The sequence below is a fragment of the Scyliorhinus torazame genome, chromosome 14, assembly GCF_047496885.1.
Source record: "Scyliorhinus torazame isolate Kashiwa2021f chromosome 14, sScyTor2.1, whole genome shotgun sequence".
Lineage (NCBI taxonomy): Eukaryota > Metazoa > Chordata > Chondrichthyes > Carcharhiniformes > Scyliorhinidae > Scyliorhinus > Scyliorhinus torazame.
Window position 1 is genome coordinate 16,967,648 of NC_092720.1, and position 26,974 is coordinate 16,994,621.

The 26,974-nt window shown below is 47.6% G+C and overlaps 1 protein-coding gene across 3 annotated transcripts in view; it reads right to left on the reverse strand.

Annotated features, from left to right (window-relative positions):
• Window positions 1-25,441, reverse strand: part of LOC140389548 (membrane-spanning 4-domains subfamily A member 4D-like) — a 39,572-nt gene extending 14,131 nt beyond the window's left edge. Inside the window, exons 1-4 of one of the 3 annotated variants that reach the window (XM_072473756.1) lie at window positions 25,261-25,441; window positions 15,219-15,428; window positions 6,768-6,893; window positions 1,060-1,116 (exon numbers count right to left, since the gene is read on the reverse strand). In XM_072473756.1, coding sequence (XP_072329857.1) covers window positions 1,060-1,116; window positions 6,768-6,893; window positions 15,219-15,413 — 378 coding nt within the window. In that variant the 5' untranslated portion in view covers window positions 15,414-15,428; window positions 25,261-25,441. The remainder of the gene's footprint in view (window positions 1-1,059; window positions 1,117-6,767; window positions 6,894-15,218; window positions 15,429-25,260) is intronic. The other 2 variants (XM_072473753.1, XM_072473755.1) reach the window with 2 other exon arrangements.
• Window positions 25,442-26,974: the final 1,533 nt, after the last annotated feature.

The window sequence follows — 26,974 nt, forward strand, 5'->3', positions numbered from 1 at the left end:
AATACAGAGTACTGGGCTAATGGTAAGATTCTTGGCAGTGTGGATGAGCAGAGAGATCTCGGTGTCCATGTACATAGATCCCTGAAAGTTGCCACTCAGGTTGAGAGGGTTGTTAAGAAGGCGTACGGTGTGTTAGCTTTTATTGGTAGAGGGATTGAGTTTAGGAGCCATGAGGTCATGTTGCAGCTATACAACACTCTGGTGCGGCCGCATTTGGAGTATTGCGTGCAATTCTGGTCGCCGCATTATAGGAAGGATGTGGAAGCATTGGAAAGGGTGCAGAGGAGATTTACCAGAATGTTGCCTGGTATGGAGGGAAGATCTTATGAGGAAAGGCTGAGGGACTTGAGGCTGTTTTCGTTAGAGAGAAGAAGGTTAAGAGGTGACTTAATTGAGGCATACAAGATGATCAGAGGATTGGATAGGGTGGACAGTGAGAGCCTTTTTCCTCGAATGGTGATGTCTAGCATGAGGGGACATGCCTTTAAATTGAGGGGAGATAGATATAAGACAGATGTCAGAGGTAGGTTCTTTACTCAGAGAGTAGTGAGGGCGTGGAATGCCCTGTCTGCAACAGTAGTGGACTCGCCAACACTAAGGGTATTCAAATGGTCATTGGACAGACATATGGACAATAAGGGAATAGTGTAGATGGGCTTCAGAGTGGATTCACAGGTCGGCGCAACATCGAGGGCCGAAGGGCCTGTACTGCGCTGTAATGTTCTATGCTCTATGTTCTATGGACATAATTGTGTTCATCTTCTATATGAGACATTTGCATCCATATTCCACATGAATAATTATTTAATCTCACCTCTTAGAGCACCCAATTGCTATGAGAGATAGATAACTTCTGTCGAATCTGCTGGACTGGATTTGACTCCAAGAACTAGAAGCATTTTATTTCCACTGTATTCGATTATTTATTCCCTTTATTCTACAAAGTTCTTTTTGTGCGAACTGAAATAGTCAGCAAAGAACCTTACTGGGTTGGTATACTGAGCTACATTACTTAGTGTAAGCCAAACATATCAAAACCATTTTTGAGCAAGTACTTACCATACATTGAGTTGGTTCCTTCTCAACAGCTACAGCAAGAGCGCCTGCAACAATAAACTTGAAAAACATACTTCACATCAGACAGTAAATTTGGAAGACTTGAATAACAATTGAAACATCGGGGATTCTCTGTCCCACCGAACGGGTTTTCTGGTGCAGCGCGCTCTCCCCGGCAGCGGGATTCTATGTCCCGGCAGCCGGACAATAGGGTCGGGAAATCCGCGGGCGTGAGTGCGCTGCCGTCGAAACGGAGGATCCCGCCAATGGCGATTCCAGCCCAGGATTTTTCTAAATTCTTTGCCCCGCAAGCTTTTTTTCAAATTTGTTTGTGGCTTCTGGGTGAATGGGCATCGCTGGCTAGGCCAGCATTTAGTACCTTTCCATAAAATTGCTCTTCAGAAGGTGGTGGTGAGCTGCCTTCTTGAACCGCTGCAGATGGTGCAGGTACACCCACAGTGCTGTTAGGGAGCGAGTTCTCGGGTTTCAACCCAGCGATAGCGAATAAATTGTACATATTTCCACGTCAGGTTGTGAGTGATTTGGAGGGGAGCCTCTAGATAGTGCTGTTCCCATGTGTCAGCTGCCCTTGACCTTCTAGATGGTAGCAGTGGTGAGTTTGGAAAGTCAATCTCAGCATCATCCTGAGGCACCAATATCACAGACACCAGTGTTCAGAACATTCCAACCACTGCATGTGACACCACCAAATAGCAGACACCAAGACACAACGGGGAGTGCGAGAGTTATCAGGATGTGTTTCCGGAGCCGACCACACCTCTTAGGATAGGGTCTCCTGGTTTCGAATGTGCTCAGGCGGCTGTGACTATTGCTGAGACAGGGAAGGGGACTCAGAAGACATGACTGCAGGGTTGCCAGCCGCTGCAATTAGGGGAGGCAGTAGCATTGTTACTGGACTCGTAATCAAGACACCCAGAGTAATGTTCTGGGGACCTGGGTTCTCTACCACGCCAGATGGTGCATTTTGAATTCAGCAAAAATCTGGAATCAAAAGTCTAATGAAACCATTATTGATTGTTGTGAAACTCCATCTGGATCGCCAATGTCCTTTAGGGAAGGAAATCTGCCATCCTCACCTGGTCTGGCCTACATGTGACTGCAGATCCACAGCAATATGGTTGCCTGCTAAAAACCGCCAGTTCGAGGGCAATTAGGGACAGGCAACAAGTGCTGGCCATGCCCGCGACGCCCATTTCCCATGAAAGAATAAAGAAAATAATGTTGTCCAACAGGCTTGAGGTTTCTTTCAGCTTGTTTGGATGAGAGTGGGGGCAGCAAGGTGGATGAGCTGACTGACCGTCGCACTGTGGTACAGGAAGTCATTCAAGTGGGGGGAGCACATGAGAATATCAAGTGCCACTTGATAGCTCTGTTAATAACCCCTTCCATCACTGTACTGATGATTGAGAATAGACTGATAGGGTGGTAATTTACTGGGTTTGAATTGTCCTGCTTTTTGTGTACAGGACATACCTCGGCAACTTTCCAATTGCCGGGTAGATGCCTGTGTTTTAGCCGTACTGGAACAGCTTGGCTAGGGGTGCGGTGCGGCAGGTTCTGGAGCACAAGTCTTAAGTACTATTGCCGGAATATTATCAGGATCCATAGCCTTTTCAATATCCAGAGCCTTCAGCTGTTTCTTGACATCACAAGCGGTGAATCGTATTGGCTGAAGACTGACATCTGTTCAGCTGGGGACCTCTGGAGGAGACAGAGATGGATCATTCACTCGGCACGAGATGGATCATTCACTTGGCACACCTGGCTGAAGATTTTTTGCCAATGTTTCAACCTTGTCTTTTGCACAGATGTGCTGGGCTCCTCCATCAGGGAGAATGGGAATATTTGTAGAGCATCCTCATCCAATGAGCTGTTTAATTGTCCACCATCATTCGTGCCTGGATGTGGTGGAGCTTCTATCTGATGTGTTGGTTGTGGGATTGCTTAGCTCTGTCTATTAATTGCTGCTTATCCTGTATGGCATACAAGTAATCCTTGTGTTGTAGCTTCACCAGGTTGACACCTCATTTTTCAATATGCCTGGTGTTGCTCCTGCACTCTTCATTGAACTAGGGTTCATCCCCTGGCTTGGTGGTAATGATAGTGTGGGGGATATGCAGGCCATGAGGTTACAGATTGCGGCTGAGTACAATTCTGCTGCTGCTGATGGCCCACAGCGCCTCATGGTTGCCCAGTCTTCAGTTGCTAAATTTGTTCTGAATCTATCCCATTTAGCACGGTGGTAGTGCCACACAACACGATGGAGTGTAACCTCAATGTGAAGACAGGACTTCATCTTCACAAGTCTATGCGGTGGTCACACTTCCCGATACTGTCACAGACAGACGCATCTGTGGTGAGGATGAGGCCAAGTATGTTTTTCCCTCTTGTTGCTTCCCTCACACCTGTCGCAGACCCAGTCTAGCAGTTATGTCCTTTAGGACTCGGCCAACTCGGTCAGTAGTTGTGCTACCGAGCCACTCTCGTGTGGTGAATATTAAAGTCCCTCTCCCAGATTACATTTCCCCCCCTTTGCCACCCTCAGTGCTTCCTCCAAGTGGTGTTCAAAATGGAGTACTGACTAACCAGCTGAGAGGGGGAGGCACATAGTAATCAGAAGGAGGTTTCCTTGCTCACGTTTGGCTTGGTGCCATGAGACATCTCAGATCAATCATGATCCTATTGAATGTGGGGTAGACCCTATGGGCCAAATGGCCTACATCTGCTGCTACCTTTTGCGGCCTTGTAAAGAACTGAAGGTGCTGGTTCAGCTAGGAATGTGGGCTTGGATTACAGCAGAAGTATTGAAGACTTCTACCCCACAACTAGCTTCACATATGGTCAACCTGTATCAACATTGCTACAATACAGGCAACACGCTGGCAATGTGAGAGCTTTTCCGTGTTGGTTCTGTCCACAAAATGGAGAACAAATCCAATCCAGCAATTGCCACCCTCCCAGTCTACTCTTAATCATCAGCAGAGCGCTAGAAGGGTGGCATTAAGCGTGCAGTCCCCTGGCGGTTACTCAGCACCAACCTGATCAGTTTGGGTTCTGCCAGGGTCAGTCCGCTTCGGGTCTCATTACAGCCTTGGTCCAAATGGCAGCAAATGAGCTGAATTCAAAAGCTGAGGGGAGAGTGATTGTTCTTTCATCATGAGTGCATTTCAGTGAGGTTAATAATAAAACTTCAGAGAAAACTGAAGTCAGTGGAAATTAGGGGCAACCTCTCCTATGGTTGTAGTCATACCGAGCACAATGGAAGATGGTTGTTGTTGTTTCAAGCCAATTTTCTCAGCCCTGTGACATCACTGCAGGAGATCCCTGGGGTAGTGTCCTCGACCCAACTAACTTCAGCTGCTTCATCGATAATCTTGCTTCTGACAGAAGATCAGAATTGGGGATGTTCACTGATGGTCAGAAAGTAATCATTGCCATTTGCAACTCGAGTTACTGAAGCGGTCCCTGTCCACATGCAGTCTGATTGAAGAACGTTCAGCCTTGCGTTGATACATGGCAAGTAATATTGTACCCTGCAAGTGTCAAGTAATGGCCATCTCCAACAAGATAGAATCTAGCAATTTCCCCCTGAAATTCAATGGCATTGACATTACTGAATGTCTTGCCATCAATACCTGAGGGTTACTATTGACTAGGAACCTACCTGGATAAGCCAGCTGAATAGTGTGATTGCAGGAGCAGGTAAGATGTTTGGAATTCTGCACCAGGTAAATTGCCTGCTCTCCCCAAAGCGTAGCTACCCTACCAGGCACCAGTCAGGATTGCAATGGAATACTCTCCAAATGCCAGGATGAACGTCATTCCACAAACAAGATTAATCAAGAACAGTCAGCGTGGTTTTGTTAAGAGGAGGCCATGTCTGAACAACTTGACTGAATTTTTCGAAGAGGTGACCAGGTGTTTCGATGAGGAGAATGCATTTGGCGTAGTCTACTTGGATTTCAGCAAGGATTTTGATAAGGTCCCACATGGGAGACTTGATAGCGAAGGTAAGAGTGCATGGGATCCAAAGAAATTTGTCAAATTGGATCCAGAATTGGCTGAGTGGCAGGAAGCAGAAGGACCTGTGGAAGCCTGTGTCCAGTGGGGTCCCGCAGGGATCAGTGTTGGGGCCCTTGCTGTTTGTTGTTTATATAAATGATTTAGACATAACTAGTAAGTTTGCAGATGATACGAAAATTGGTGGGGTGGTAAATAGTGAGGAGGGTAGCCTTCGATTACAGAAGCATATCGACGGGCTGGTCAGATGGGCTGGTCAGTGGCAAATGGAATTCAATCCGGATAAGTGTGAGGTGATGCACTTGGGCAGGACAAACAAGGCAATGGAATACATGATAAATGGCAGGACCCTGAGAAACACCGAGGATCAGAGAGACCTTCGTGTGCAGGTACACTGGTCCCTTAAGGTAATAGGGCAGGTGGATACAGTGATTAAGAAAGCATATGGTATACTCGCCTTTATTCGGCGAGGCATAGAGTTCAAGAACGAGGAGGTTATGCTGCAACTGTGTAAACCTTTGGCTAGGCACAGCTAGAATATTGTGTGCAGTTCTGGAATCCACATTATAGAAGTGATGTGATAGCACTGGAAAGGGTGCAGTGGAGATTTACCAGGATGTTGCCTGGGCTGGAGTGTTTTAGCTATGAAGAGAGATGGGATAGACTGGGATTGTTTTCCTGGGAGCAGGGGAGACTGAGAGGGGACATGGTTGTATAGAATCGAGCAGAGGAGGCGGAGAGGGGACTGAGAGGAAACCTTTCCCTTTGATGGCGGGTCAATGACCAGGGGGCAGAAATTTAAGGTGTGGGGCAGGAGGTTCAGAGGAGATGTGAAGAAAAACTTTCACCCAGAGATTGGTGGGAGTCTGGAACGCGCTGCCTGAAAAGATGGTGGAGGCAGAGAGCCTCCTAACATTAAAGAAGTATTTAGATGTGCACTTGCGATGCCAAGACATACAAGGCCAAGGGTCAAGTGCTGGAAAATGGGATTAGAATAATTAGGTAGTAGTTTTTACTGGCAAAGATGCGTTGGGCCTAAGGGTTTTTTATGTGCTGTGGACCTCTATGACTCCATAACACTTGACACCATCCAATACCCAGCAGCTTGCTGGATCGGAATGCCATGAACCATCACAAACTTTCAATCCCTCCACTACCAGCACACAGAATCAGCAGTGTGCTGTCTATGAAACGCATTGCAGCAAATTCTTAAAGATCCTTCGAAAGCACCTTCTAATCCTCCGCCCTCTATCGCCTTCAGTGCCAAGACAGCAGCTGTAATTCCCCCTCCAGGTCCCACATTATCCTGACCTGGAACTGCATTTCCTCCGTGGTCACGGGGTCAAAATTCTGGAACTGGCAAATGGAACTACGTGTGTCCTGGATCACATGGACTGCGGCACTACAAGAAGATGCCTCACCACCACATATCAAGGCCATTTCGGGATAGGCAAAAAGCACTCACCTTGTCAACAACACAAACACCCCGTGAACACATTAAAAGAGAAAGGAACCCATGAAAATACTTGCTTCTCTACTGCAGAGCATTGCAGACAGGCAGATGTCAACAAGTTGCCAATGAATGATTGATGCCAGATGTGTCTAAAGAATAGGAGCGCGATATAGAAAGCTCAGAATGTTACTTTCTCGCATTCATCAGTAGTACTTACCAGAACTCCAGTCCACCAGGGTGTCCCAATTAATGTCGACATTTCGATGTAATATAGAATTCGCACAGAGGTGACTAGTAAAATTCCAATGATTATGGAGATTATACCCGTCACAATCTGTATTATCTGCAGGAACCAGAAAACGGTGTTAAATTGAAAAACAATCCTTTCGGCAGTAGTTTTAACTTGCTGCATGGACTGAAATTGACATTGCACATCGCCCACCCTTTCCATAGAAAGAGTCCGATTTCCACCTCCATTGATTTCCACTCTGTGCAGTTCATCCGAAGAGTTCACAATTTGAAATGGTAATTTTTAGGATCTATTGTAGAAAAGGGAAAATGAATAATTCACAGAATCCACTCTTCTTCCAAATTGACATATTGGTTTAATGTCAATACTGCAGCACAACCATAAATAACTTTATGATTATGTGGGTTAAACTCATCTTTTGAAAGAAGGATGAATATTATTCCATGACACTGCGACAGATCATTGTCTGTGTGGTGTGTGTGAAGTAAGTTCTGGTGGGGATTGATAGCACGCCAGTGACAGAACCCATCTGATTCTCCATCCGTTGATATTAATATAAGGATAATCTAATGGGGACTGGGCAGAATGCGCAATTTACTTCACCATATTTTCCTGATAATGTTCAGTGCACAGGTAGGAATGAGAAAACATTTCCCCTCTCTGAATTTTGTAAATGAATTAGGAATCATAGAGCAACAGAAGGAGGGCCATTCACCCCAACATACCTTTGTCAGCTCTGTCATAGATCTATTCAACTAATCATAGAATCCCTACAGTGCAGAAAGATGCCATTCAGCCCATCAAGTCTACACCTACCCTTCAAATAAGCTCTCTACACATGCCCACTGCCCTCTATCCCCATTACCCCATAACCTAACTTGCACATCCCTGGACACTAAGGGGAAATTTAGCTGGCCAATCCACCTAACCTGCACATCTTTGGACTGTGGGAGGAAACCGGAGCACCTGGAAGAAACCTACGCAGACACCGGGAGAACGTGCAAACTCCACACAGTCAGTCACCCGAGGCTGGAATTGAACCCGGGACCCTGGTGCCGTGAGGCAACAGTGCTAGCCACTGTGCCACCGTGCTGCCCTTAATACCACTCTGTAAACTTTTCCCCATAATCTTGCATACTTTGAGTTTTCACATGACCCTTCAATTGCCTTTCGAAAATAATCATTGAACCTGTGTCCATCACTAATTTAGGTGAGACATTAGGTGAGAGGCAATAGTGCTGTTGCTGGACCAATAATCTAAAGACACGAGCTAATAATCTGTGGACCAGGGTTCGAATCCCACCATGGCAGATGGTCAAATTTGAATTCCATAAAAATCTGAATTAAAAGTCGAATGACAACCATTGTTGATTGTCGTAAAAACCCATCTGGCTCACTCATCTCACTTGGGGAAGGAAATCTGCCATCCCTACCTGACCTGGCCTGCGTGAGATTCCAGATCTACCGGCAATGTGGTTGACTCTTAAATAGTTTAAGGGCAATTAGAGATGGACAATAAATGCCAGCTGAACAAGTGTTGCCCAAATCCCAGGAATGAATATAAAAATGGAACCAACTCAGGAGGTAAGAAATTTTTTTAAACATTTTTTCATTCTGGAGTCCAGCAGTCAGACAAAGCACTCGCTGATGTGTGTTTCCATGGAACAGTTTGCTGGCCTGTCACCTGAGACGATAGCTTGAGGTGCTCCATTCCACATCAATTATGGCCGACCAGGAGAATCCCCCACTCTTACTGCCTGTAACCAATCTGGTTTGACCATCGTGTAAACCCACCTTCTGAGCCCTCGAAGGCCTGTAGTGGGACTTGAACACAGAGCCTCTCGCTCAAAGGCAGAGACCCCCACCCACAGCGCAACAAAAGTCCTGCCTCGAACACATGAGGGACGATCCTCTGGCTGCGTTGTGCCTGTGCCGATCCCACTATGTTGAGAGAATAATGGAAGAGCCCTAAAACGGGAATTGTGCTGAGCGCCAAAGTTTGCCATTTTCCCGGCCCGCTCCAACTGGCGTGATCAGGCTCTCACCCAGGAAAAGCGCAAAAAAACGACCGCCCCTCATTTGCTTTCATTTTGATCTCGATAGCGAGAAGAATACAGGGGCAGACCGGGAGTCACCCCTTCTGGGAGTCAACCCACTTCTCCCCAAAACCAGGGGGCCAGGTATCATGGACACCGAGGGGAAGCAAGGACATGAGTCCATTCCACTTACTTCCATGCAGCTCAAGGGAACTGCAGCTGATGGCCCAGTGCTGGGGATGGGGTTGTTTGGGGCCAGGTTAAGGGTTGAATCTGGGCTGGCAGATGGTTTGCGAATGTGAGGCATCCAAGCCATTTCTACACCTTGGGGACACCCATAGCAGTGGCAACCAGAGCTGCAGCATGGCTCTGTCCTGTGAGAGTTTGGTCGGACAGGCAGTGTCATGAAATTCTACTGCGCCCTCCTTGAGGTTCTAAGAGGCTGTGTGGTTTCAATGTTGCAGTCTGCTTTCTTTTCTACCTTTGTTTATTCTTGTTGACATTCCTTTTTACACTCCATTGACTGTGACAAGCCCAGGTGATTAGAATGTGATGGAATGACAGCAATTAGATCTTGGGTTTCTGGCATTGGATACTAACCAGGCATTATTGTATCTCCCCTCGTTGACTCTCCTAGTCATAGAATCATACAGCACAGATAAGGCCCTTCGGCCTATCGCATCTGTGCCGGTCAAAAACAGCCATCTGACCATTCTAATCCCATTTTCCAGCTCTTGGCCCATAGCCTTGTATGTCCTGGGATCAACAAGTGCAGATCTAAATACTTCTGAAATGTTCTGAGGGTCTCTGCCTCCACCTCCCTTTCAGGCAGCGAGTTCCAGACTCCCACCACCCTCTGGGTAAAAAGGGTTTCCTCACGTCCCCTCGAAACCTCCTGCCCCTTACCTTAAATCTATGTCCCCTGGTCATTAACCCCTGCATCAAGTGGAAAGGTTTGTCACCGTCCATTCTATCTATGGCCTTCATAATTTTATACATCTCAATCATTCCCCTCTCAGTCTCCTCTGCTCCAAGGAAAACAATCCAAGTGTATCCAATCTCTCTTCGAAACTGAAACTCTCCAGCCCAGGCAATATCCTGGTAAATCTCCATTGCACCCTTTCCAGTGCTGCCACATCCCTCTAGTAATGTGGATTCCAGAACTGCACACAATATATTCTAGCTGCTCCCTAAGTAACGTTTTATACCTTTCCAGCATAACCTCCCTGCTCTTAAGCTCTATGCCTCGACTAATAAAAGCAAGTATACCATATGCCTTCTTAACCACTATGTCCACCTGCTCTGCTACCTTAAGGGACCAGTGTACATGGACACCAAGGTCCCTCTGATCCTCGGTGCTTCTCAGGGTCCTGCCATTTATCATGTATTCCCTTGCCTTATTTGTGCTGCCCAAGTCCATCACCTCACACTTATCCAGAATTAATTCAATTTGCCACTGACCAGCCAATCTGACCAGCCTGTCTGCTGGTTTAGCACACTGGGCTAACTCGCTGGCTTTGAAAGCAGACCAAGGTAGGCCAGCAGCACGGTTCAATTCCCGTACCAGCCTCCCCGAACAGACGCCGGAATGTGGCGACTAGGGGCTTTTCACAGTAACTTCATTTGAAGCCTACTCGTGACAATAAGTGGTTTTCATTTTCATATCCTCCTGTAATCAAAGGCTATCCTACGCACTATTTACCACCCCACTCATTTTCATATAATCCGCAAACTTACTGGTCAACCCTCCTACCTTCATATATAAATCATAAATAATTTAAACCACAAACAGCAAGGGCCCAAACACTGATCCCCGCAGGACCCCACTGGACACAGGCTTCCAGTCAGAAAAATACCCCTCGACCATCGCCCTCTGCTTCCTGCCACTCAGCCAATTCAGGATCCAATTTGCCAAATTTCCTTGGATCCCATGGCTCTTACCTTCGCTATCAAGTCTCCCATGTGGAACTTTATCAAAATCCTTGCTGAAGTCCAAGTAGACTATGTCAATGTATTTCCCTCATCTCTACATCTGGTCATCTCTTTGAAAAACTCAATCACGTTGGTCAGACATGGCTTCCCCTTAACAGAACCATGCTGACTGTTCTTGATTAATCCATGCCTCTCCAAATGTGGATTAATTCTGTCTCAGAACTGAATAATGGTACCACATTGGCTGTCCTCCAGTCCTCTGGCACCTCTCCTGCGGCCAGAGAGGAATTGAAAATTATTGCCAGCACCTCTGCCGTCTCCACCCTTGCCTCACTCAGCAGCTTGTGATACATTTCATCTGGCCCTGGAGAGTTGTCTACGTTTAAGCCTGCCAGACCACTCAAAATCTCCTCTTTGTCTATGTTAATCTCTTTAATTTTATTACAGTCCTTGTCCCTGATTTGTATACCCACACTGTCCCTCTCACGAGTGAACACCGATACAAAGTATTGATTTAGAACCCTACCTACATACTCCGGCTCCACGCACAAATTATACTATGGTCCTTAATGGGCCCGACTCTTTCCCTAGTTATCCTTTTACCCTTAATGTACGTGTAAAACACCTCAGGATTTTCCTTTATTTTACCTGCCAACATACTTTCATGTCCCCTTTTTGCTCTCCTAATTTCCTTTTTAAGTTCTCTTCTACATGCCACACGCCTCTGGGGACTCTGCTGTCTTGAGCCCTTGATATCGGCCACAAGCCTCTCTTTTCTCCTTATCCAATGCTGTATAACCCTCATTATCCAGGGTTTACTGGATTTGTTGGTCCCACACTTTTTCTTGATTGGAGGCCCATGTTGGCCCTGTACTCTCCCTAGTTCCTTCTTGAATGCATCCCACTGTTCTGTCACAGATTTACTTAAAAGTGTCTGCTCCCAGTGCACTCAGGTCAAATCATAGCATCATGGGCAGCATGGTGGCACAGTAGTTAGCACTGCTGCCTCACGCCACTGAGGACCCGGGTTTGATCCCAGCCCCGGGTCACTATCCGTGTGTAGTTTGCACATTCTCCCCATGTCTGTGTGGGTCTTACCCCCACAACCCAAAGATGTGCAGGGCAGGTGGAGTGACCATGCTAAATTGACCCTTGATTAGAAACATTTAAAAAATAGAATCATAGAATCTCTACAGTGCAGGAGAAGGCCATTTGGCCCATCGGGTCTGCGCCAACCCTGTGAAAGAGCACCCTACCTAGGCCCGATTCCCCACCCTATCACCGTAACCACATCCAGGGGCAATTTCTGATCTTATTAAAATGGGGCAGCACGGTAGCCTTGTGGATAGCACAATTGCTTCACAGCTCCAGGGTCCCAGGTTCGATTCCGGCTTGGGTCACTGTCTGTGCGGAGTCTGCACGTCCTCCCCGTGTGTGCGTGGGTTTCCTCCGGGTGCTCCGGTTTCCTCCCACAGTCCAAAGATGTGCAGGTTAGGTGGATTGGCCATGATAAATTGCCCTTAGTGTCCAAAATTCCCCTTAGCGTTGGGTGGGGTTACTGGGTTATGGGGATAGGGTGGAGGTGTTGACTTTGGGTAGGGTGCTCTTTCCAAGAGCCGGTGCAGACTCGATGGGCAGAATGGCCTCCTTCTGCACTGTAAATTCTATGATCTATGAAAGCTATCCCCAGTTTAGAAATTTGATCTCAGGCCATCCTTGTCCTTTTCCAGAACATACATACTGGAGTTACGTTCACTGTCTGCAAAATGTTCCGCACTGATTCTTCAACCACTTGTCCAACTTTGTTCCCAAAAATCATGTTCAGGACCTCCTTGTAAGTCTTGTAAGTCCTAATACGTACTGACTGAAAAGGTTCTCCTGGATGCATTTTAAGAATTCCGCTCCCTCTAAACCTTTTACACTATGATTACCCCAGTTAATATTGGGGAAGTGGAAATCCTCCACTGTCACTACACTATTACTTTTACACTTTTCTGAAATGTGACTACAAATCTGCTCTTCTATTTCTCGCGGACTGATTGGTGCCTTTGGAACACTCCCACCAACTTGATTTCTCCATTCTTGTTTTTAAGTTCTACCCATATGGCTTCATCTGAAGAACCTTCTAAGATGCCATCCCTCCATACTGCTGTAATTGATCCCCTGATCAAAATTGCAATACCCCCTCCCCTTTTACCTCCTTCCCTATCTCACCGGAAGATTCTATCTCCTGGAATATTGAGCTGCCAATCCTGTCCCTCTCTCAACCATTTCTCAGTGACAGCAATGACATCATATCCCCACGTTTTAATTTGTGCCCTCAATCCATCCGTCTTGTTCGTCAGACTCCTCGCATTAAAATAAATACCATCCAGACATGTCAAACTCTCTGGTGACTTAACTGGTCGAGACCCACTAATTTTGGCTGTGCATCTATCCCTGCTGAACCTTCTCCCAGGATCCCAGGTCCCTGCCAGGTTAGTTTAAACCCTTCCCAGGGTCTCGTTAGATCCCCATAGATCCCCAGGATCCCCATAGTCCAGCAAGTCAGGCCACTACAGCCACTTGGCCGTCACCATTATGCCTCAGCAATCTCAGCTGCATCGCTCTCCAAGTCAGGGTCAGGGGAAAAGGCAAGAGCTGAGGGTCATAGGTCAGGCAACTTGAGTGGTGGCTAAGGATGCCACGCGCCATCATGGGTGGTCATCAGCAAGGATCATGAGGACTAGATGTTGTGGGGAAGGTTGGGGGATTTGAGGGTCCCAGAATGTAAAACCTAAAGAATTGTCATTCTCTCTCCTTCTCTAAATCCCTCCAGGTGCAAGATGTTTGTTGGGATAGATCCTGCTGAGGTTGCTGGTGTCCTGATAATTGCAGCTGAGGGGAGCAGGCGTCAGTGACTGTATCAAGACCAACGCAATCTGGAGCCTGCACCACATGTGCAGGGAGCCACCACACAGGCTCACAACCTACCGCAGATCAGGCTGAGTAGGGAGCCAGAGGAGTACACTGACGATGAGCTAGAGTGTACAGGGCTCGATGGTCCAACACTGAGCTGACGGACACCACGTGCTGCATCTCAACAAGGAGATAGTGTAGCACCTGAGCCATATCCTCGCAGATGTGGCACCTCATGGAGGAGGTGGACACCCGCTCCCGGTGGCCGTGAAGGACATAGCAGCCCTCAATTTCTACTCCAATAGGTCATTCCAGGGCTCAAGTAGGGACCTGCATGGCATCTCGCAGCCGTCAGCCCATGGGGGCATCGGGGATGTGATGGATGTACTGTATGCCTGCCATCCAACTGCATTACCTTCAACCTGGACCAGGCCCACTATGATACCCGGGCTGCAAGACTCGCCTCTGTCATCGGGGTGCCCCAGGTCCAGGGGGTCGTTGATGCCATGCATGTCACCCTGTGAGCACAGTGGGATCAAGAAGGGGCTCCACTCCCTGAACGTCCAAATCCTTTGCAATGACTGCCTAAGGATCATGCACATGTGTGCCCATTACCCTGGGAAAGTACATGACAGATTCATCCTGGGGCACTCAGAGATGCCTGGTGTCTTCGAGGACCACCCCAGGATAACAGGTTGGGAACAAGGGATACCCGCTGAGGTCATGGCTGATGATACCAGTGCAGAGGCCTGAGAGCGAGAATGAGTGCCGACACAATAAAGCCCGCGTAGCCACCCAGGCTGTCATTGAGCGGTGCATCAGGCTGCTCAAAATGCTGCTCCGTTGCCTGGACTGCTCTGGTGCTGCCCTACAGTGCACCCCCCAGAGAGTCTCTGGCTCTGGGGTGGTTTGCCCTTCACAACCTGGCTCATGGCGACATGCTGGACGAAGAGGAGGAGGAATATGCGGCCTTAACTGAGGAGGAGTAGGAGGACCAGGAGGATGAGGCGGAAGAGGACCCAGAGGATGGAGGATAGATGGTGGCAAGGGTCCGACATGCAAGTATGTGTCCAGTGGGCGATGGGACTTGCAGGGGTGGTAAGCAGGAAGAGACTTCAGAAAGGGGGAAGAGACCGACCCTGTTGCAAAGATTTAAATGACAGAGGTGTTGCATGTTTCAAATTAATAATGATGAGTAGACAAGCCACACCAATACCATTTTATATTGCTACATTACACCCTTTTGTTTTTGTCCTGATCCCCATTGGGCTAAAATATAACCAATATTTCCCACATTCTTTTTTTTAAATTTAGAGTATCCAATTCATTTTTTCTAATTAAGGGGCAATTTAGTGTAGGCAATCCACCTACCCTGCACATCTTTGGGTTGTGGGGGCGAAACCCACGCAAACACGGGGAGAATGTGCAAACTCCACACGGACAGTGGCCCAGAGCCGGGATCGAACCTGGGACCTCGGCGCCGTGAGGCCGCAGTGCTAACCACTGCACCACCGAGCTGCCCGCCTTTCTCACATTTGAGAAGTGCACTTACACCCAGGGCTTTGAGTTTTCCTTTCAGCATCTCCTGGACACCAGCATTATTCTGATTGAACATTGCAGCTATGGATTGGTGCAGAGGAGCATTGTCCAAGTGTTGCACCATCTGTGGGGCGCTGGGCTGTGGTTGTGCCGGTGGGAGTTGGTTTGGTACAAAGTCATTTCCATCGTTCTTCACCATGTCAGCCATTTCCACCGCAACCGTCTGAAAGATATAATAGAGTAAATTAGTCTTTCCCGATTTGTAAACCAATCTTCTATTATATATCTCACCTTGCATTCGTAAGTACCAAACAATTATTACTATACAAACATACATAGAAAATAGGAGCAGGAGGAGGCTATTCTGCTCTTCGAGTCTGCTCCACCATTCATTATGATCATGGCTGATTTCCTCCCACTAGTCCTGAAAGACGTGCTGTTAGGTAACTTGGTCATTCTGAATTCTCCCTCAGTGTACCCGAACAGGCACCGGAATGTGGCGATTAGGGTCTTTTCACAGTCACGATTTGTAGCGCCAAGGAACACATGGCTAAACAACGTGACTCACGTTGTATAATAAACCTCAATGGGGAATGCACAAACGAGGCCGCACATATCCCCATTTTGTACACCGGGGAGCTCCATTTTAAAATGGCGTCCCGATGTCTGAGACCCCGAAGCGACCCCCACCCGCCGGAACACACTATGGGAGGGCATCCCCAGCCTGATCACACACTGCCAAAGTGCCAGGTTGCACTACCAAGGCTCCAGCTGGCACTGTCTGGGTGCCCTGATGGCACCAGCAGTGCCAGGACACCATCCTGCCCAAAGGGCATGCAGCTCGGGGCCTCTGATCTCCTGGGAGATCGCCACGGGTGCCGTTCTGTCTTGTCCCCAGTGCTAAACCGGCACTCGCCCAAGGTCTCCGAGGCAATAACGATCTCGCAAACCATCTCGCAAGGTCGCATTGCATCTCGCGAGGCTTTGCGAGCCGGGTAGATCCCAGTAGCGGGGTCTTCCGGTCGCTACGCCATGGCGAGCGACGTTTCAGGTGCAGGGTGGCCATTGTATCAAGCCCAACATATCATGGACACAGGTCATGTGGTTCAGTGTCCAGGCAGAATGCTCTATTCCAGATGGTGTCTGGCCAAGGCTCTGTCCAGCTGAACAATCATTTTCTCCCCTTTTTTATTCCAGGTCCTGGAGACAAAAATCAACATTCCATTCGCCATTTGGATTGTATTTGGTTCGCTACATTTAAAGATTTGTGTAGTTGGATTCCTAAATCCCTTTGCTATTTTACAGTTCCTAGTTTCTCGTCTTTTAGGAAATGCTTGGTTTATCTTCCCTGTGTTCGGTGTGAATGGCCTCAAAAGCTCCACATCAACTTCCCATTTTCCAGAGATTTTCTCCGTTCATGTCCCTTTGCAACATCCTTTCCGATCTAACTTACTTAGTGGAATCCGAATCAGTGACCCTCCTGAAGAATTATCATCTGTAAATTTGGATATGCAGCTCTCTGTGCCTTCATCCAAGGCATTACTGAATGTTGTGAGAAACTAAGATCCCAGAATCGTTCCTGGGGATTACTATTTATCACATGTGCCAATCAGTGTACCTACCCTTTTCTTTATCCTGGTCTATTCCTCGACAATCTATTTCCCAACTAAATCTAAATGTTAAATACTTCATTCTAAGTATTTGAAGTGGAGGTGGATAAATATTTGATGGATCAAGGAATAGAAAGGAAAGGGCAGAGTGATCATAAGGAACAAATGTTTGGGGGCAAATAAAACGGTTTAACCAATTACACAGCTGCAATCTCCACTCCCTGAAGTGCTTTCCGCCTGGCCCACATCCGGACCGGGGTTACACACTGGTCAGGCTTCTCTTGTTAACAAGTTCATATTCTGCCGAGGTCTCGGGAACCTAATAGTCCATACCCTGTTGTGATGTTCTTTGTTGAGTTTCTCAGGATGGATTAAAGTTGTCGTGTAGCCAAAGAACATCAAACTATGTTATTAAACAAAGCTAGTTTATTTAGACTGCACAAATTACGATTTGAACACGTTACAAGGTATTTACTAATAAATAAGACTATACTATATCTATGCTACAGAACTCAATACTACTGTTCTATCTCAAGTCACACCTACTCCAAGCTTTTCCTTACTTCTTCCAAGAGACTGGGAGGCATTCCCTTCTCTAGGTCTGCACATCATTAATATGCCAGGCATTGCACATAATGTCACACCCTGTGACCTCCATGCGGGTTATAACCGGCACAGAAAAGGTGTTAATGCCAGCTTAGATCAGCCATGCTCATATTGAATGACGGGGCAGGCTTGAAGGGCCTGGTGTCCTACACCTGCTTATAATGCTTGTGTTATTGGACACTCTCACTTTTTTCTAATTGTGCTGAACCTTACGTATTGCTTTCTGGAATTCCGTGTATCTAACAGGCACATCTTTAGCTGCCTTCTCAGTGATCGCAATAAAACAAATCAAAAATATGAGTCACAGACTTGACTTAGCAATCACAAAATAATCTCGGCTTTCTCTGACCTACCCATGTTTATTAAATGTTCAATCGCTATATCCTCAATGACAGATTCTCGTATCCTTCCCACAGAGTCATAGAGTTTTTGGAATGAGGCCATACGACCCATCGTGTCCCTGCCAGCCATAAAGCATCTATTTACTCTAATTTTCCAAGCATTTAGCCCGTACTCTTGTATGCTAAGGCATTTCAAGTGTTCATCTAAATGCATCTTAAATATTTGAGGGTTCACACCTCTACCAATCTTTCAGGCAACAAGTTCTGGATTCTCACCACCCTGTGGGTGCGAAAGTGTCCCTTCACATCTCCCATAAACGTCCTGTCCATTACTTTAAATCTATATCCCCAGTTATTGACCCCTCCACTAACGGGAAACGTTCCTTCCTACCCACCCTATCTTTGCCCCTCATAGGGCAACACAGTAGCACAGTGGTTAGCACTGTTGCTTCACAGCTCCAGGGTCCAAGATTCGATTCTCATTGTCTGTGCGGAGTCGACATGTTCTCCCCGTGTCTGCGTGGGTTCCCTCCGGGTGCTCCGGCTTCCTACCACAAGCCCCGAAAGACGTGCTGTTACGTGAATTGGACATTCTGAATTCTCCCTCTGTGTACCCGAACAGGCGCCGGAGTGTGGCGACGAGGGGAGTTTCACAGTAACTTCATTGCGGTGTTAATGTAAACCTACTTGTGACACTGATAAAGATTATTAATATAGTTTTATACACCTCAAGCAGGTCACCCCTCAGCCTTCTCTGTTCTAAGGAAAACAACCCCAGCCTATCCAGCTCCTCTTCATAGCTGAAACGCTCCAGCCCTTGCAACAACCTGCCGAATATCTACTGCACCCTCTCTGGTGCAATCACTTCCTTCTAATATTGCAACAATGGAACTGAACACGGTGCTCGAGCTGTGGACTAACTAGCTTTTTATACAGCTCCATCATAACCTACCTGCTCTTACATTCTTGGTTAATAAAGGCAAATATCCCATGTGCCTCGTGACCACCTTATTATCAACCTGTCCCGCTGCCTACAGGGATCTATGGACATGCACACCAAAGTTCCTCTGACATTTTTAATATTTGTTCATGGGACGTGGCGTCACAGGCTAGGTCAGCATTTATTGCCCATCCCTAATTGCCTTTGAGGGGCAATTAAGAGTCAACCATGTTACTGTGGACCTGGAGTCACATATTGGCCAGAGCAGGTAAGGACGGTAGGTTTCCCTCCCTAAAGAACATTAGTGAACCAGATGGTCTTTTACGACTATCACGACAATCAACAATGGTTTCATGGTGGTCATTAGACTTTTAATTACATCATTTGCAGTGGCGGGATTTGAATCTGGGACCCCAGAGCATTATCCTGGGTCTCTGGTTTACTAGTTCTGTAACAATATCACAATGCTACCAACTCCCCTATACTTCCTAGGGTCCTACCATTCATTGTGTATTCCCTTGCCTTGTTAATCCTCCCAAAATGCATTACCTCACACTTTTCAGGGTTAAATTGCATTTGTCACTGTTCGGCCCATCTAACCAGTCCATCTATATCGTCCTGTAATCTAAGACTTTCCCCTTCATTATTTATCACACCACCATTTTTTGTGTCATCTGCGAACTTACTGAACAAACTTCGTACATTCACATCCAGATCATTAATGCACATTACAAACAGCAAGAAACCCAGCACCGATCACTGCGCAACACCAATGGACTCCGGCTTCCAGTCATAAACAACCATTCCTCTCTCCCTCCTGCCACTCAGTCAATTTTGGGTCCAATTTGCCAAATTGCTCTGGATCCTTGATCAGTCTCCCAAGCGAGACCGTGTCAAAAGCCTGACTGAAGTCCCAAAAAAATGCAATCACAGCTCGTGCTAAACTGACAGATCTCTCATTTCCTGGGTTCCCTCTCGTGACAATAGCACATTTCTCATCGACCGACATGATTCTTGAATCAAGAGAGCTTTGCACAATAGGCCGGAATTCTCAAGGTTCACTTTTCCTGCTGTCAGAGCACCGGCACAGTGGGTTTTGTGGCGGCGTCGGGTGTTTTCGATGGAAAATCCCATTGACAAGCAGCGGGAAGATAGAATCCGTCCGCCAGCGATCGACGTGTTGCCAAGAAACACACTGCTGGGACATCGGAGAATCCAGCCCTATGACTAACGTCCCTGCAATTGCCTGACCCACTTCTTTTAAAAATAATAATCTTTATTAGTAGGCTTACATTAACACTGCAATGAAGTTACTGTGAAAATCCCCTAATCGCCATATTCCGCTGCCTGTTCGGGTACACTGAGGGAGAATTCAGAATATCTAATTCACCTAACAGCACGTCTTTCAAGAATTGTGGGAGGAAATCAGAGAACTCAGAGGAAATCCACGCAGCCACGGGGAGGACGTGCAGACTCCCCACAGACATTGACCCAAGCCGGGAATCGAACCTGGGTCCCTGGGTCCCACAGTGCTAACCGCTGTGTTCCCATGCCATCCATTCTCTGATGAAAACCATCAGGTCCATGAAATAAGTTGTTAAGGGGACACAAGTAGACTTCAACTTGACATAGATAGGGTTAAGTGAGTGGGCAGAATCACCTGCACGTGGAAAGCTTTGGTGGGGGTATTCGAGTGACACGGAGCCGGGTGGCTGGGGTCAGGTGGTGGGGGGAGAATGCAGCCCATTCTGCAGTTCGAAATAAAGTGACGGAGGTTTCACATGTATTGGGTGTAACGTGTATTTAATCTTGTACAATTGAGACCCCAACTATCCCTAGCCCCCATGGTGCAGCCCTTCCCCCAGTGCCCGCTCAGTGATCCTCTCTCTATCTGCTTTACCTGCACATCAGAGGTGGGGGCAGCCTGCTGCTTACCACATCCTGTGGCCTTTGATGCCCGTGGTGGGCGTCTTCTGGAGGGACTGGGGCTGGAGAGCCTGGTCTGACTTGGCGGTGGCACTTGCCTTGCTGTGCCACCCTGTTCCGCACACTAACCCTGACGCACGTTGTCGGGGGGTTGAACTCGGGAGAGCTGGTGACCGCTGTTCTCACCCAGTGTTTGCCTCCGTGCCTCCTTCTCCCAATGGGTGCTCGTAGGGCCCTGGAGGTAACCTCGGGATGGGGGGACAGCCAAACTGAGTTCTGGATGCCCCTACGCCATCTGGCTCTGCCAGTCGTGGCGGCTCCCCAATGTCTGCACCATGGTCTTGGTGCACTCAGCGATGCCCCTCTGTGAGCGGGCCATGATCTGCAGTGCCTCAGCAATGCCCACCTGAGACTGGGACATGTTCCACAGTGTCTGGGTCATGCTGTCGAGGTGCTCAGACATGGTCGTCACTGATTGATCAATGCCACTCATGCTGCTGATGTTGTGCTCCAGGCTTTCCACTGCGGTCATCACCCTAGCAGTATTGGCCTCGGTGCCACGCATTGCTGCCACGATCTCCTGCCCCTGTAGATTCTGGGAGGCCTCCAATCGGCTATGGACCCGCTGGAGTACCGCTGACATCCCTCTCTGAATCTTACAGCTGCACACTATTGTCTGCATCAGCTCCGGGATAGCCTGGTCAGAGGCCCAGCATCTGACTGGGACTCAGCCAGGTCCTGGGATCCAGCAGATTGCCATCTCACCGGGCGTTCCTGCCTCCACCTGATGTGTATCAGCAGAAGTGTGATGCTCACCAGATAGTGCCCCAGAAGCCTGCCCACTACTTCAGAGGTTTTCAAACTCAGGGTCGCGGCCCGCAGGTGGGTCGCGGGTGGGTGTCGGGAGGGTCGTGGAGCGCTCGGTTGCGACATTCCCGATCGCGGGAAGAAGTTCCCAACTGCAGTCCCCGATTAGTTGCGGTGTTTGAGGGGGCGGGCGGCGCGAGGCTGGGCTGTGTGCTGGTCACCGTGTGCAGAGTGTTGGTTGGGGGGGTGGGGAGGATGGGGTGACAGGTTTCCATGTGGACGCAATGCTGACAGTGGTGTCCCCAGCTTGGAGCTCCGCTCTGGTGCTCATCCTTTGGGCGCTGCTCGGCTCGTCCCCCGCCATATGCAGTATGCAGCCTGCGGCTACTTGACCAATCCGTTCAACGGCCAGCACAACGTCCGTTTGCACTCCCACGACGGTAAGTGCCGGTCGGGAAGTGGTCTGTGACTGGGGTGGGTACAGTGAGAGGAAGCCAGGCCAGGTTTCTCGGAATACTGATTAACCGAGGCCAGTCAATAGGAGCTGACATATCGAAGAAACCTACAGTCATCACTTTGTGTCGACACTCTCTGGAAACCAGGAAGTCAGAGCTTTTGGTGAGAATAGAGCAGGAAGTGACTTGGATGTGTGGATAGTGTCAGTCATATTGTGACATTGTACGTGTTTGACAAGTTACTTCATCTCCCCTAAAGTCGGAGTTTGTAAAGTAAAAACAAGAGTGTGCTTTTTTCTATAATTGGTTAAATTTCTAAAGTAATGGGAATATATTGAAAACAAAGTTTGTGTGTAAATGTAAGGATGCATTAACTGAAGTTAATTTAATTTTTAGCAGCAAAAAGTCATAAAGTTGGAAAAATTAGGTATTAGAAATAACGTTTCAAAGTAAAAAAAAGAATACCGTCCGTGACCGGCCGTTAAATATGAACGATGAGTCTTTCCGCCAGAGGCAGCGGCAGAGAGAAGGTCTCGCGTCCGGCATGTCAATGCTTTGGGTACAAAATCATAGAGGTGAGATTACTCCATTTTGTAGCTGCCAGTCAGCAAGCAGCAGTACTGTGTGAAGAACAGAATAGGATCTCACAACTAAATCTGCTGGAGAGAGCTTCTCAGGAGAGTCCACGGTAGGACAAGGCAGTGCTGATGTGAGTTGTGTCCCGAGCTCCAGGGCCTCTGGTGACAAGCAATTAAGAAGAAATTCAAATCGGAACATAGCAGTACAAAGATGATTTCTTGAGGTACGGCGCTAATTGTGCCAATGCAAATCAGGATGCAAAGCCCATGTGTGTTATATGCAGGAAAGTGCTGACAAATGAAGTTTAAAACCCTCAAATCTTCAAAGGCATTCAAAGACTAAGCATGGCGAGAACGAGAACAAATCTCTTGATTTTTCTCAAAGCATGCAGCAAGAACTTAATCGACAGCTGAAGTCCTTAGCTGAAATGTAATCTTGAATGATGGAGCAAGAGATATCGTGAGGACCAAGCAGGCCCACCTGCCACATTAAAGGCAAGCAATAATGGTCTGTCGCGAAGGTCGGCTGGCATGGGTCGCTAACGTCAGCGGGCATGTCTCGCGAACGTCGGCCAGCAAGGACCCCGAAGGTCCGCAGGTTAGTAAAAGTGGGTCCCGGGAAAAAAAGTTTGAAAAACACTTGTAGCGCACAATGACTTACGAGAGACAAATAGAGATGAAGTCGATGAGGATTTATTAAGCGTGACTTGTTCCCAGCAGTTCAGCAACAGACTGGAGCTGCGGGGAGAAGCCCAGGTTCTTATACTCCGCCTTCAGGGCGAAGCTAGGGATCAACAGCCAACCAGGACCCGGGATCTGTCAGCCAATAGCATCACGGCTTCACAGTCCCACATGACCCCTAATGCATACTACCACACCACTGCACTACCTTTACCCACTGAGGTGTGTGTCTCTGCGCTGGAGGAGGGTGGGGATGACATGATGCATCGATGGTGATATCCTCGGAGCTCTCCCTTTTCCAGTTATCCAGAAGAATACCTTCAGGAGGTGATCAAACCCGCAAAGAACAAAAGGAGTTAGAAATATCGCCTTGTATAGAAAATGATTTGGAGGAAAATGTAACTGGTCTGATTAGTAAGTTTGCAGACGACACAAAGGTTGGTGGAATTGCGGATAGCGGTGAGGACTGTCAGAGGATACAGCAGGATCGTTTGGAGACTTGGGCGGAGAGATGGCAAATGGAGTTTAATCCGGACAAATGTGAGGTCATGCATTTTGGAAGATCTAATGCAGGTAGGGAATATACAGTGAATGGTAGAACCCTCAAGAGTATTGGCAGTCAGAGAGATCTAGGTGTACAGGTCCACAGGTCACTGAAAAGGGCAACCCAGGTGGAGAAGGTAGTCAAGAAGGCATATGGCATGCTTGCCTTCATTGGCCGGGGCATTGAGTATAAAAATTGGCAAGTCATGTTGCAGCTGTATAGAACCTGAGGCCACACTTGGAGAATAGTGTTCAATTCTGGTCGCCACACCAGCAGAAGGATGTGGGGGCTTTAGAGAGGGTGCAGAAGAGATTTACCAGGATGTTGCCTGGTATGGAGGGCATTAGCTATGAGGAGAGGTTGAATAAACTCGGTTTGTTCTCACTGGAACAACAGAGGTTGAGGGGCGACCTGATAGAGGTCTAAAAAATTATGAGGTGCATAGACAGAGTGGATAGTCAGATGCTTTTTCCCAGGGTGGAGGGGTCAATTACTAGGGGGCATAGGTTTAAGGTGCGAGGGGCAAGGTTTAGAGGAGATGCACGAGGCAGGTTTTTTACACAGAGGGTAGTGGGTGCCTGGAACTCGCTACCGGAGGAGGTGGTGGAAGCAGGGACAATAGTGACGATTAAGGGGCATCTTGACAAATACATGAATAGGATGGGAATAGAGGGATACGGACCCCGGAAATGCAGAAGATTTTAGTTTAGTCGGGCAGCATGTCGGTACAGGCTTCGAGGGCCGAAGGGCCTGTTCCTGTGCTGTACTTTTCTTTGTTCTTTGTTCTTGTTAATCTTCCCTCACTGTGCGAAGAGTCCGTTTCACCCAAATCAAAGTGAGGTGACGAACCCCGAATGTGATTGTTAATAGAAATCTCACAATCTCCACCCTGTTTGGCGGTGAGTGTTGCCGAGTCTCAGCTTTTAATTTAAGATTCGTTCCTGACTCCAGCCACTTCCTCCACTTGGAAAATGTTGTGGAAATTCCTTGGAAATCTGAGTAATAAACAGCACAGGAAGGGAGCCAATTGGCAGGACAGACTTAATAATCCCGTCATTTCCCCTAAATGATGTGTCGACTGTGGATGTTGCTCGGAAAACAGAACAATGAAAACGGATTTAAACCTGAAGCTTCAAAGTAAACTGTCCCCCAACAACTTAACGTTCAGGGGAGAAACTCAACGAGATCCAGTGACATGTAAACAGAGGCAGATTCATTCTAACCAATCTGGGGGTTTAAGTTCCAGTTTTAACCACAGATTAAAATCGCCGCTGTATTTGGTCTAAATGACAGTTCAGTGAGATTGAGCAAAAGAGAGAGTTCAGCATTGGAATGCTCACATTTACAATCGCTCAGTCCAATACTTAGCAACTGGTTTGAATCTGACATTAACAGGAATGTGACCCACATCTGATTTGTCCTCAGAGATTTGGCTGAGCAAAATAAAAATGTAGAAAACAAAGACACGTTTTTAAAGCTTGTTCAGAGAACCGAGTTGAACTTTGCATTTGCTCAAAACAATTCTAATAATATCTCGGATTGTGACACTTTGTAAAACTGAGCAAACCTTTGCTTCCCGAGTCGATGGGGACTTTCTGCCACACTTTCAAACAGGCGATAGCGACTCGCTCTCTCCTTTCTCTGCAGTTGAACAACTCCAGGATCCAGCCAGGTTTCCAGAGCAACGGTTTTAATGGTCCGTGTTATTCTGCAACCAGACACTCACTTGGCAGAATGCACAGGGTCAGCAGTGGGAGGAGAGTTCTGAAGGGAAGGGGTTTGGCAAAGTTAGACGCCAGCTGATGTCTTGCACAGGAAGCTTCAAAACTGATTGCTGATTGGCTATCACCAGTTTATGCTTTTTCACCCAATGATGCGGGTGATTTAAACAAAGAGTGGGTCTGGAGAGAAAACAAGCCAAACTAAATGATCAAACTTTTATTTATCGGTGGGATATTCGGGGTGGAACCCTGACTATTGTTAAAAGGTGTTTCTACATTGCAGTTGATGACTAGGTAAATATCGAATGATAGAGTTCACAGGATAGTGGTTCATAAAGTCAGTGATTTTTACAGCACAGAAAGCGGCCTTTTGGCCCAGCATGCCTGTGGCAGCCATCAAACACCGATCTATTTAATCCCATTTTCCAGGACTTTGTCCGTATGCCGTTTCAAGTGCTCATCTAAATGCTTCTTAAATGCTGTGAGGGTTTCCGCCTCTACCATCCTTTCACGAAGTCCCTCTGGGACCTGCCCTTACCTTAAATCAATGCCCCTTGGATATTGACCCCTTACTAAATGGAAAGGTTTCTTCCTATCTATCCTATCTCTGTCCTTCATAATTTTGTACACCTCAATCAGGTCCCCCCTCAGCCTTCTCTGCTCTGAAGAAAACAACCCCAGCCTCTCTTCATAGCTGAAACGCTCCAGCCCAGGCAACACCCTGGTGAATCTCCTCCGCACCCTCTCTAGTGCAATCACATCCTTCCTCTCATGTGGTGACCCGAACTACACACAGTACTCTAGCTGTGGCCTGACGATCATTTTATGCAATCCCATCATAACCTCCCTGCTCTTATATTCTAATCCACAGCTAATAAAGGCAAGCATCCCATATGCTTCCTCGCTATTTACCCCACCGTACGACGTCATCGGGAAAAGCGAAGGGTGGATGGGTTTGCCTCCTCATTAGCTCCCCCTGGTGCTCGGACGTGGTGACCCTGGCGAACTGCTACTCCCTGAACCTGGAATACCTGACTGTGAAGTGTCGCCCATACTAACTTCCATGGGAGATCACTTCTGCCATCATCACGCCGGTCTACATCCCACCATAGGTGGAAGTGAAGAAGCCGCTTGGATTTGTTTATTGTCACGTGTACCGAGGTACAGTGAAAAGTATTTTTCTGCGAGCAGCTCAACAGATCATTAAGTACATGAAAAGAAAAGGAAATAAAAGAAAATACATAATAGGGCAACACAAGGTACACAATGTAACTACGTAAGCACCTGCATCGGATGAAGCATACAGGGGTGTACTGTTAATGAGGTCAGTCCATAAGAGGGTCATTTAGGAGTCTGGTGACAGTGGGGAAGAAGCTGTTTTTGAGTCTGTTTGTCAGTGTTCTCAGACTTCTGTATCTCCTGCCCGATGGAAGAAGTTGGAAGAGTGAGTAAGCCGGGTGGCAGGGATCTTTGATTATGCTGCCCGCTTTCCCCAGGCAGCGGGAGGTGTAGATGGAGTCAATGGATGGGAGGCAGGTTTGTGTGATGGACTGGGCGGTG